The sequence below is a fragment of the Euphorbia lathyris genome, chromosome 2 (genome assembly GCF_963576675.1).
Source record: "Euphorbia lathyris chromosome 2, ddEupLath1.1, whole genome shotgun sequence".
Lineage (NCBI taxonomy): Eukaryota > Viridiplantae > Streptophyta > Magnoliopsida > Malpighiales > Euphorbiaceae > Euphorbia > Euphorbia lathyris.
Genome location: NC_088911.1, coordinates 32,279,103 through 32,291,833, shown reverse-complemented (window position 1 = coordinate 32,291,833; position 12,731 = coordinate 32,279,103). Strand labels below are relative to the sequence as shown.

General features: G+C 42.7%; 1 protein-coding gene across 1 annotated transcript; it reads left to right on the top strand.

Moving 5' to 3' along the window:
- Positions 1-654: 654 nt before the first annotated feature.
- LOC136217669 (ATP synthase subunit a) lies at positions 655-11,908 on the top strand. The gene has a single exon (XM_066004285.1). The coding sequence runs from the start codon at positions 1,108-1,110 to the stop codon at positions 2,374-2,376; it is 1,269 nt and encodes a 422-aa protein (XP_065860357.1). The 5' UTR covers positions 655-1,107; the 3' UTR covers positions 2,377-11,908.
- Positions 11,909-12,731: the final 823 nt, after the last annotated feature.

Sequence of the window (12,731 nt, the reverse complement as noted above, 5' to 3'; positions counted from 1 at the left end):
TAAAACTAAACTATGTAAGGAATCCACAAAGGGGCGCCAGCCAGCTGCTATGTGGCTGATCCCGGAATTGATGAAAGGGCTGTTCCGGTGGGCGACGGAATGCGGTAAAGAAAGAGATAGATGAGGGCTTACTGAACACTTAGTTCAGTTGCTTACTGAACCTAGATTGCTGAGCAATCTAGATTTATCACTGCCAAAGAATGTTCTAAAATCTAGAATTTTAGATGAAAAAGTTGCTAAAAGCCGGGTTTTTTCGATGAAAATCAAAAATTTTAGCTAAGATCATATCTTATGATATTAGATGCCCTCTTATTCAGCCTATGCTTGCCTTCCACCGGTGAAGATCTTTCTTGCGAGTCTGCTCTTTCCATCCATCTAGAGTCCCTCTTTCTCTTGATCCTGTTGCAGTTACTTTTTGTCTTTTTCTTTAGTAACTGATTCCGTTTTCTTCTCGTAGAGCAGACGATTTTCAAGAGAAAGGAAATGCAATCACAACCTTTTTGATCAGTAAAGGGAGGTGGTTGGCACTAAATCAATCTAGAAAGCAAGAACCCAACCTGAACCACTCTAAGAAGAATTGGAAAATTGGTAATACACACTTGAAGTATAAGAAAAGTGTTGGTCCAGAAATAACGTATATAGAATAGATTTTTTCTTTCTGATCGCTAGCCTGCCGGACCGCCCTCTCGATCCAACTCGAAATATCGTAAGAGAAAAAAACAGAGACAAGGACTCTCACTCGTCATCTTCAGAATCAAGAAAGCAGCGCCCAATAGAGCTTAGCCTTGAGTGGACCGAAATGGTCCCGCGAAGCCGGTCACTGTTGCCTACGAGACTTTATGACTAGAAAGAGTGGGATCTTGAACTATGCTTTCTTCGCTTCGATCTACTTAAGCGAGATGCTTTACACACCCAAGTTCATAGGGCCATGGCAGAAAGAAATTGGTTCAAGTCCCATAGCCCCAGAATTGAGTTCGAGTCCCATAGACCCACCTATCCGCCCACTCGCTCACCTTTTTAAAGATTTAAGAATCCCTCTCGTAACCGGGATTCTCAGCCTTCGGGCCCCTCGTTCCAAATAAGGCAGAAAAAAGAGTTCTCAAGCAAATGATTGTTCTAGAAGAAAAATTCCTTACAATTTCTCAAAGTTATGCAGCAGAACTAACAACTTTCTTACTTATTGTCGTGGCTCTGCTTTTTTTCTTAATCTTGTTAATGGAAAGTAAAGATAAAGCGGCCCTTGCTCGGGCCAAACGAAAGCTCATTGTGCAGGAGGGGAGGGCCTCGGCCTCGGGTTCGGGTTCAGGTGAAAAAAAAAAGAAAAAAGAAGAGGAACCCCATAGGGTCCCAAGGCCTGCAACTATACTCATTCCTGAACATTTGAAAAGGATGTCACAGTTACTCGAAGATATCTCACGGGATACAAACAAAATTGACAGGGGCATTAGTAAAAAACGATGGTTACTTTTCTTAAAAAAAGAGATTCCACCCCAAACACACACACGAGATAAGTATCACTTTCTGTGTTTGGTCCATAAGTCTTTAGAAGACGAATGGGACACCTCCAGTTATTTCAGAATTTTTTTGGAAAAGATTTTGAAAGACGAGGTAATCCCCAGCCCGCTTGAGCAATTTTCCATTCTCCCATTGATTCCTATTCATATAGGAAACTTGTATTTCTCATTCACAAATTCATCTTTGTTTATGCTGCTAACTCTCAGTTTGGTCATACTTCTTTTTTATTTTCTTACTAAAAAGGGAGGAGGAAAGTTAGTACCAAATGCTTGGCAATCCTTGGTAGAGCTTATTTATGATTTCGTGCTGAACCTGGTAAACGAACAAATAGGTGGTCTTTCCGGAAATGTGAAACAAAAGTTTTTCCCTTGCATCTTGGTTACTTTTCTTTTTTTGTTATTTTGTAATCTCCAGGGTATGATACCTTATAGCTTCACAGTTACAAGTCATTTTCTCATTACTTTGGGTCTCTCATTTTCTCTTTTTATTGGCATTACCCTAATTGGATTTCAAAAGAATGGGCTTCATTTTTTAAGCTTCTTATTACCCGCAGGAGTCCCACTCCCGTTAGCACCCTTTTTAGTACTCCTTGAGCTAATCTCTTATTGTTTTCGTGCATTAAGCTTAGGAATACGTTTATTTGCTAATATGATGGCCGGTCATAGTTTAGTAAAGATTTTAAGTGGGTTCGCTTGGACTATGCTATGTATGAATGATCTTTTCTATTTCATAGGGGATCTTGGTCCTTTATTTATAGTTCTTGCATTAACCGGTCTGGAATTAGGTGTTGCTATATTGCAAGCTTATGTTTTTACGATCTTAATCTGTATTTACTTGAATGATGCTATAAATCTCCATTAAAGTGGTTCTTTTTTTTTATAATTGAACAAAAGCGAAGAGCGAAGCATGTTACCGAGTTTACGACCCTTTTGATCTTATTCGTAAGTTTCCCTTGCTTACCCGCACAAGCCTGCAAGAACTACACTACAGATCATTATAGATCTGATACCTACCTTCTCCTTTGGTCTGTCTGGGAGATGATGGGTTATGTAGGCATACAACTCTTCATAGGTTGTATTCGATCACAAAAGACCAAAGGCTGGCTGTTAGTTAAAGGAGCTTCCCGAAAGGAGTCTTCACCGCTTGAAAGAGAGAAGGCAAAGGCAATTGTTTTTCTCAATGAGATTCCCTGCAATTACATACATCAAGATCTGATCTAGCACCGTCAAGGAATAACTTATTGGAAGATAGAAGTAGAGCCCATGCCCACTAGAAAACCTTGGACAGCTGGGACAAAGACTGTAGAACAGACGCTCACCGACCGAAACCACAAGGAAGGATAGGCATAAAGAAATGGAGCTTCCGGCCTGACGCCTGAACCTATTCATTCCACTCCTGAGTTGAACCGCTCTACTCAGCTGAAGAGTAAAATGCTTTCTCTAGCTCAGTCTGAAATCGACTCCTACTTTTATCTATATTCTATTTTAACAACTCGAGTATGAACACCGGCGCTTGCCACCTTCTGCTTGAACCCGACGATATTGCATATCCACTGAGGCTTTAAGCACTCATACTAACTGAGCGCCCGCCTGCTTCATTACTGACATCGATTTATTTTTCCCCTCGTGCCAAGCTGAAGATGAGTATTTTTCCTTACAAGAGCATCTGGGCAAGGAAGAAGCAAAAGTTGAAGTTGACTAAACCAATCGTTCTATAAGCAAGGGACTGGTACATCACGGTTTTCATTTTTACCACTGGCTAGTAAAACACTTATAGTAGTTAGCACTAGGAATGACTACTCACATGGGCAGTTATGAATGGCAAGGATTGGAGTTAGCACTCGGTTCGTTCTATAGCGATTCACGCTCTTTCACATTGACAGTGGAGGAATCGTGGTTCAAGAAACGTAGGCGGCTGTGTTCCTCCATTGAGGGAGGGATAGAACCTACAGGAAGAATGAGATCTCTGAAACCTATCAGTCTTGCGAGCTATCTTTCCCAGTGCTTCGTTTGACAATCCCTTGATTGTCCCATAACAGGGTAGAGTGCGGCCAATTAACCCTTGTTTCCTTTCCGCGGTGTGCATGCCCTTAATCTTAATGGACGAAATTTTTTATTCTCTTAGCGCGAGTCTTTCACTCCTTTCCTAACCTTTGCTAAGAACTTCTTTCAGGAAGAGTTAGCTAAGAATGAATAAGAGGTATTCCTTTTATATGTTATATATATTCCTCTCTTGTTAGTTGTAGCAACATTCAGAATTATGTTGCTGGGTATTGCAATCTTTAAGATCGTTCACTGCATTAGCCGCTCCCCCAAGAGCTACAGCAGCCAAAAGGGGATCGCCTAACTAGTTCACTTGCCTTTAAAGTATGGCAAAAAATTTTAATACCATTTTATTATTTTAGCTAACAGGTATGAAGTAGCTCGACTAAAAGGAGAGGTATGACGTCATAAAGAATCTAATGGTGGAGAACCCTATATAGATTATATTGTTAATCCCTTTCTTTTCTGGGTTAACCAGCCCTATGCCCTCCCTATATATCGGTATTTCTTCAATTAGCTTGTTAGGAATAGTAGCATCCAAGCTAAGCGACGGTAGCTAAGGGAGTTAACTCGGCTTTGTTGCTCCCCATCCGAGACGTCACTAACCTTTCATACGAATCATACGAACATCGTTTAACTCTTTCATCCCTATAATAAGATTAAGCTACTAAACGGTCAATAAAGACGTCATTTGCTTGTTGTTGTGGGAAAGCTTTGTTAGCTATGAGTTCTTCTGTTAGCTTCAGGCTTATCCTTAGCTGTCTTTAGCAAAGGGGTATCATACGAAAAGAAATCCCGCATTTTAGCTCTCATCTCAGAGTTCTAATAGAAATAGAAGGGTTAGTTAAAGGTAATTAATTACTACAGAAAGCAAAGGCAGGTGGTAAAGAGGAAAGGGGTACAAGGGAAAGAGAGGCCTGGATCACTCCATTTCAACATTTCACTTCCATCTTGAATCGGCTCATCTTCTTTCTTCTTGGTTGGGAAAGATGAGAGTTGGTCTTCCCTCTAAGAATTTAATCACATCTTTTGCTCGCTTCGTCTCCCCCGCTAATTCATTTAGTAAACTCTTCTATCTCTATCACACTAAGCAATCTATCAGTAGGGGGACTTTCGAAGAAAGAGCTAAAACTCTTAAGCCACTTTTCCGTAGGAGAGAGATTTTCGATTACACCGGTTTCCTTCCCTTTCAAAAGGCAGTCGTAAGATAAGATAATATTACGATAGCATTCAATTCAAATAGAGGGAACCTGCGCTCAGGCGGAAGAGTATTCTTCCGGCGCCTTGCTCCTTAGCTTGCGAAAGCACGACGGCATTTTTGACCCTTCTCTTCAGGGCCTTCCCTTCTTCTTTCTTTGCTTTCCTCTCCCACTGGATCAGGATCAGTATGGGGATGAATCTTTGTTGTCGCACCATTTCTGTCTTCTTCAAGGCTTGTCTGGTCGTAGTAGCATATCCGTGGGTGGGCAGTGCGCTATGTCCGTCTTTGGTCAGTACGGTAAGCCAGTAAGGCGAGTAGTCCTAGATGCGCTTGAGTGAGTGTGCCTGGTAGGGTAGGAAGAGAAGGTCTGCTGGCGGCTCCGGTGGTGAGGGACGGGAAGGACCTGGAATGTTAGGATGCCTAAGAATAGAAGTGGTGATATGCCGATTTGCTGCTGTTAAAAAGCTAGGCACCTCTGTATTCTTATTGCCAATCTCTTTTAGCTCCCTCACAGCCTATTCGATTTCTGTGCTTAAGCTTGCTCTCACTTATTCTTGGCTTGGATCTAGATAATAGATATGGCATGCTAGTCTTTTAGCCCTAAGGCTTAGAACTGAACTGCACATTCATTCTAGTAAAGATAGCCACGAGCACAAGTATTGAATCAACCGCTGTTCTAGAATCTGCCTTACCTGATTCCCTTCCTGGGGATGTGGAATAACCGGTGCTAGTGGTAGTAGGAGCTCATGGATGAATACCCGTTGTTCAAATAGCTGTAGTTGAATAAGCGGCGTGCAGATGAATTGAATCATCAGTCGTGGGACTAAAAGTAGTGGCATAGACCCCATAAGAATCAGATTCTAGAAATTTATTTTGAATAGGCATCTCTTCTTCAATAGGAACTGAACTGAAGGCTGGCATCAGGACCGAAGGCTACTTCTCATTCTCAGTGCATGAGGAATGAAAAGCGGCAAGAGCTTTTTCGTAAAAAGAAAAGACTGGTACGCGCTCAGCTGATTACAGAATGAAAAGAGAAGACTGGTACGCTCAGTTTCTTAGAAGAAAGAGAAATCCCGCTCTACGTAAGTACTTTTACATTCGTAAATCATGTATTTTACATTATCTATCTTATTTATAGGTGAAAGCAGAAACGAGGTAAAGTCTTCATCCTCTGTAGCTGGGCGAAAGAAAAGGGGTTACGGAAGCAAGAAAAAGGGCTAAGGAAAGGGTAAAAGGCTAAAGGTCCAGTGTGTTATGCTTAACACACGCTAATTCGGATTAATGAGTAGCAAGAAAAGTGAGGTTACGCTCATTAATAGGGTTAGTAAAAAGTCTAGGGGAAACAAGGAAGCTAAAAGGCGTAAAAAAAAGCATAGGCGTAAAAGCAAAGCTGGTATTGGTACCGAGACCCAAGGCTCCTATTTGAGGCTATTTACCCCGTAACTTATGGGGCATGCTTTCACGTAGACTTCGTAAGAGTGAATTCTTAGAATTCTCATTCGCATTGCATTTCTTTTACACAAGGTTCTCCGTGTTAGCTGGGACTGCATTTCTTTGCTTGGATGGGACCTCGTAACCAGCCTTTGACGCCTATCCTGGGACCTCCCATTTCTTGGCATTTCTTGGACCTCGGTAACTACGCCTTTATAGCCTTACCTTGACGCCATACCTTTGGCGCCCTGCCTTACCTTCTTTCCTTAGGCGCCTTCTCTTGCCCAGCCTTTGATGCCTTACCTGTCAAGCCTTGTTTCACTGAAGGAAAATAGACTTGAAGAACTGGCCTTGGAAGGTCTTATTAGTCCCGTCCTTCCTTCAGCTTACGGGGATGGAGTGGAAGAAGGGATCACGGTCTGGTCAAACTATCAACTGACCGACTGGATGGACTGGCTGCGCTGAACACTTTATAAATCAATCTTTTTATTTACGTAAAAACACTTTTTTAAGCTAGAAAAAGTCTTCCAAACACCGTGTTTTTTCGATAAAAAAGGACATTTTTATAAAAAAACATATCTTATGAAATTCCCTAGCAGGGATCCAGTGAAAAACGTCTTCCCGAGCGGGGACTTCTTTTTTTTCTTCCAAACCCCGGTATTTTGCGAGACACTTTGGAATGACTTTTCTATTTATGTTGTTTGCACTGGTAAATAAGGTAAAGAAAGCCTAAAGCTGCGGGAGCAGATTAGCCAGAAAGCAGCGGGTTCGGTTCATAAGCCGATAGAAGTCCTAAGCTCCAAGCCATGGGTTCATAACCGGGATAGGCGGCCAAAAGATAGGGTTCCGGCAGGCCGGGTTCCTAAGCTCAATAAGGCTTTTCAAGCCCATTGTGCGTTCAGGTCTAAAGCGAGGGAAAAGGGCTAGGGACCAAGTAATTACCTAGGGCGAAATAAGGCCTAAAGCTGCAAGCATAGGGCAAGGGAATCTCAACCAGACAGGTAAGAGTAAACGGTTTGCAAACAGACCAGAATAGGGAGGCATAAGACTAAGCCTAGGGTGAATAAGCTCGATAAGGCTTTGAAAGCCAATATTGATTACCGAGGGGGCTATAGGTAAGTCAAGGAGGGAAGGAAAGCAAAGCTGCAAGCCATGGGCTAGGGAGTCTTCTAAGGTTAGCGAAGCCAGACAGCTAAGAGTTACCGGTTCAAAACCTGACCAGAATAGGCTGAGAGAATAATGTAATTTACATTAGCAGAAGCTGAAAGCTAGGGGCGAATAAGGCCTAAAGCCGGTACCTTAGAGATAGGAAAGTCAGCAATTCGCGTTAGGAAGTGGGTAAGAAATGAGTATTTAATACTCTATTTCTTTGACATTCCAAAAAGTAAGCAAAGAAGTAAGCAAAAGGTATTTCTTTGTGTAATTACTCGATTAGAGAGAGAAGGGAAGAAAGCCTAGGGTTCGTAAGGGATGGGGATCGGGAGAAAAGGTGTTTCGGTTCTCATCCTATATTTCATAGAGAGATGAGTGCTTCTCGGATACGAAGCACGAAGCGGAGTTCGTACTCTTTCTCTTAGTTTCCCGTAGGAAAGAAGAGATTGAAGAAAAAGAGGGCTAAAGAGCTAAGCCGTAGGCAGATTAGACAAAAGAAAGTTCTAGCTTATCGAATAGGGACAGAATTGCTTGTCTAAAGCCGGGCTAAGATAGAAGAATGGCTGGCTGAGAAGTAACCGGTAAATAAGATAAGTAAGATAAGAAAGATGGACTAAAGGTGGTACCTTTGAGGTAGGGCCAGGAAAGCAGCGGGGAAGGGTGAATAAGCTGCGGGTGAATAAGTTTGTATAAGCGTTCGAAAGAGGCCTAAACCTGGCATAAAATGGTCTAACTTCAAGTCTAACTCAAACATCGAATCTCATGTGTTAAGCATTACCACTTTTCTTATCTAAGAAGAAAGCTGCTGGGTTCCGGGAGAAGGTCAAGAAAGGGTTCCGGCAGGCCTCAAACTAGGCTTTTCAAGCCAATAGAGAATGTTTACGCTACACTTCTTCCTGTAGTAACTGATTGCTTACCTCTCAAGCAAGTAAGTGGAAACCTTAGTAGTGAGATTTTCTAAATATCATATAGAGAAGGAAAAAAGGTAGCAGAGAAGGAAAAGGCCGCCCTCTGTCTGGTCTAAGAGGTATAGTAGCCTTACTAGCGGGCCACCCTCAGGTGTAAGACGTTTAGGCAGGTGTAGTAGCTATGGCTATGGGTTCTTCTGAGAAATGAGTTACGAATGGGTGACTTAGTCTGAAGAAAGCTTGTCAGTAAGCGAGGTTACTACGCCTAGAGTAAGCCAAATAGTACTTGTCTGGGCTAGGGTATAGTGACGCTAAAACAAGAACTATATTGAGATCCGCGTAAGAACCTATTCGTACCGAGCTCCAAAGCAGCTATAGAAAGGCAAGAAGCTATTTGCCCCAGGCTGGTTACGGGAGGTCAAAGTCTAGGCTAAAGGTCCTGCTAATGAGTAGCAAGAAAAGTGAAGAAGAAAGCGGACTTTCTGAATCAAGCAGAAGAAATGCAACTCGAAAGTACCTTTGTTAGGTAATTTCCTAAAACTTGAATAGGAGCCTTCCCAAAGGAAAGTGGAAAGCAAGCCGCAGAAATGCTAGGTTTTTAATCGTTTACCAGAAAAGAAAGTCATTTCTAGGCGAAATAAGCTCCAAGCCTAGGGAAAAGGGCTCCTAGGCGGGCTAGAGAAGGTAAAAGGCCTAAAGAAAGGCCGAAAGAAGGCCTAAAACGGGGAAAGAAAGCTGCGGTCCTAGGGCTCATAGGCGTCAAGGTTCCTAAGCGAGCTAGGGAAAAGGCTTCCTCTCCCGGCTACTACGTATCCTCTTCTTACTTCGTTCCTAAGCAGCCTAAAGCCGGGCAAATAAGGCCTAAAGCCGGGCGTACCTAAGATAAGAGGTAGGAAGGTAAGAAATGAGTATTGAATACTCTATTTCTTTTACATTCAAAAAAAAGTAGGGATTTGCAGCTAGAAGCAAGCCAGATAGGTTTACCGAAAGTAACTTCTCTTTCTGCAAGAGAATAGGAATAGGAAAGTATAGAAATGGCTATTTCTTAGAAGATAAGCAACCAAAAGGTAACCCGATGTCTAATTACCCGATTCGAGAGGGAAAAGGGCTCATAAGCTAGTAGTCTATTCTATTAAGTAATTACCCAGGGTAAATATGATAAGAAAGAGGGCTCATAGGCCTAAAGATAGGGCTAAATAAGGCCTAAAGATAGGGTTCAACAGCAGCCAGAAGGGCTAAGCCGGGAAGGTAAGCCTGTTCCGAGGTAGGAAGGTCACCAATGATTGAGTATGAAATACGTAATTAGCCCTAAACTAGGTTTTCAGTCTATAAGCCCAAACATGGGATTGAAGCCTATAAGCCCAATAAGTAAGCCGGATAGGAAAGAACGGGAACAAAGACTGCCCCAAGGGAAGGATGAAAGCCTGAACAGAAGGCTAGTGTAAAAACATGCTATAAAGAGAGGTTTTGAATCGTTTACCAGTTATGAATCGGTAAAGCCTTAAGGCTAGGATGCTGTCATAGGGCCTATAGAAATAGGGAAGAAGTTCGGTAAAAGATTGAGTTAACAGATCTAAAGCATAATAGGCTGGCTGAGAAGTAGCTTACAGAAGCAGAAAGAAGGGTGAATAAGCTGCCTGAAGAAAGCTGCGGTCCTAGGGCGCATAGGCCTAAAGAATGGGCGAAAACTGGGCTTGAAAGCCTATATTGGATTACCAGGTTCGAAAGAGGTCTAAAGCGAGGGAAAAGGATTCCGAATAGGAAGCTTGTTGCAGCAGAGGCAGAGGGCAATCGGAATGAATCCGATAAAGCCAGCCTTGTTAGCTAGTAACTAAGGATTTACCTAGGGCCATTCTTGCAGGAAGTCTCCATTGTGGGGTATCCGCCTTCGTAGCAATAGTAGGATTCGTTCTAGTAAGTACTAGCCGCTTTTCCAGTAAGTTAGAGTTTTATCCCCTTCAATTCCTGCTATTCGCGGAAGAGCTTTTATTGACACTCTGGACAGGGGAGGACTAGTGGATAGGATAAGATTTTATAGGTTCCATCCAGACAAGACAATAGGGTACATAGGTGGAAAGAGTTTCCTGAGTCAATAAGAGTTTGTCGAATTCCCTTACAGCCCAGTCTTTACTGACGAGTTTTTCCCTTTTCGCCCTTAAGCTAAGCCAGAGATTCCCCTTGGGTAGGGCTAACTATATATCTTTACTTGGCCAGGTAGGAAGATTTTCCATCTTCATTATTATTTCCTGCGAGGTATAAGATTGTGGGGCAGAAGAGATAGATTAGTTTCGTAGATATAATGAGAATAGATATCTTTCTACCTTCCCTCTTCCCTGCAAAAGAGTGTTCAGTCTTAAGGCCTGTTTTTCCTTACAGTTTTAGTAGCATAGATAGGGCCTTCTAGGCATGAAATAGGGGAACTCCACTTCTCAGGTATCAGCCTCAGATTTTGTTAGTGAGATAAAGATCCTGTTGTGGAAATTCCCAATTGGATGAATCTTTTGATTCGATGTAGCACAGGATGGAGTGGGGAATTCAGTTGACAAGGCCGCCGACCGGCAACTACCTGGGAAAGAAGCTTAGCAAGGATCTATTTTTGCATTTCGGATCGGACCATCTGCTTAGTAGTCTTGAACCCCTTTCTATGAAAGAAGGGACAACGGGGTAGAAGGTAGTGGGCATGTTCACTCGGTCGATAGAGACCAGAGGAGTCTAGAGAGTCCGAGGCCTCGGTCTTATCCCTCTTTCTTACATTCTTCTTTTTCACCTCCAATCCAATCAATCAACTTGTCTACTTGCTTATCGGCATTCGTTGCCACTTGGGCAGAGCTTTTTACCTCTTCTTCTCCACTCCCAGGCTCTTCAACGCCACGAGAGAGACAAACCAGGGTAGAATTGGGGACCTATACCTATCAATGTGCTCTCCCACCATCAACTTAGGAAAGGAAAATTGTGCGGACATGAGATTCGCTAACGAGAAAGATCATAATCGAAGGCGGATGACATTGAAGAAAGGAGTGAGTAGGTGAGATTGAATAAAGGAGTAGGCGCTTTCAGGTCTACGAGGGTCTTAGGTCCCAATTCCTTTCACTTTCGCTATGTGGCGCTCATGAACAAGGCTTTTTGTGTGCTGGGGCATATGAATAGCTCTTGTTGTCGTCTTTTTATAGGTCCTTGGCAGGCTGACAGGCGATCCAATCTCCGACTATGTGTAATTCTTCGGGCCTATATTCTGTTGGAGATTGCAAGTGGTTGGACACTCATTTTATACTAAATAAAGAAGCTATTTATACAACCAAGGAGACAATTTTTTTATTTTTTCTTTCAAACTACAAGTAACAAGAGGGCTCTCAACTCACACCACTCACACTTCAACTCTCGGCTCACCCACTCAAGAAAGAAAATTCACTCTACTCTAGCTCTCTCTTTCTTCTTCTTTGCTCGTAGAGTTCTTCACCTAATTCCAGGGTAGCTATTTTAGTAATAGGGGAGCGAAAGTGGCTTGGGAGAAAGTATGCCTTCCTAAGAAAGAACCCGGCTTGGGACCGCCTCTACTATTTTATCTGCAGATCGCCGGGAATTCAACTTCAAACACTGCCGAGTCAATAGATTCTACTTCCTCTTTTGCAGCGCGGATTCGCTAACTCTTGAAACTGATTCGGCATCAACAGATGATTCGAGAAGAGCTGATTCAACATCATCAGGTACAGATTCTACGGGAAGCTATCTTTCAACTTCATTCTCTTGAGCAGCTGAATCTACAATAGCTGCACTTCATCAACATCTTCGGGTACAGACGGCTGTTAGGGCTTTTTTTTCTAGCATATGCTCTTCTTAAAAGACTCAACTCAAAAGGCCCAATGCTCTCTTTTTTAACATTTCTATGCGTTGACTTTCATACCCTGTAATCCCAACCCATGTGCTCTACTTCTTTAGCGAAACCCTAGCCTTTTGCTTTCACCAATACCCAGGGTAACCCCCAAAACACTTACCTATGCAACTATTAGAAAGTCAAAACAGCCAACTGTTGATTTAATTAGTTTAATACCGAATCACCGGAACTCTCTTAGAGAGAGCCATGCCCGGAATCGAAAACCTCGCCTGGAACCCAAAGGTAGGATCGGTAGCGAAAGCCCATATCTAAATCCACTCAACAGCCTTTCCTTTCACGGAACCAAGATCTATGTTCTCAATCTCAATACCCTATAATCACAGAAAGCAAGGCGTGGATAAGACATGTCTTGTGCCGGGAACCCATGGCAGTAAAACAAAAGCTAGGATCGAAAAGCACCGAAACCCAACCTCTCCGGGACAAAGAACATCAACACCATTTTCGATAGCCATTCCCGGATCGGGAAACTATCCCTTTCCGGAAAGAAGGCACCGAAACCATGTGCTTAAATCCCCACATCATGAACAGAAACCCTCGCTGTGACCTCAATGAAATCAAGTGCGTTTACTTTGATTACTCACCTTGAATCG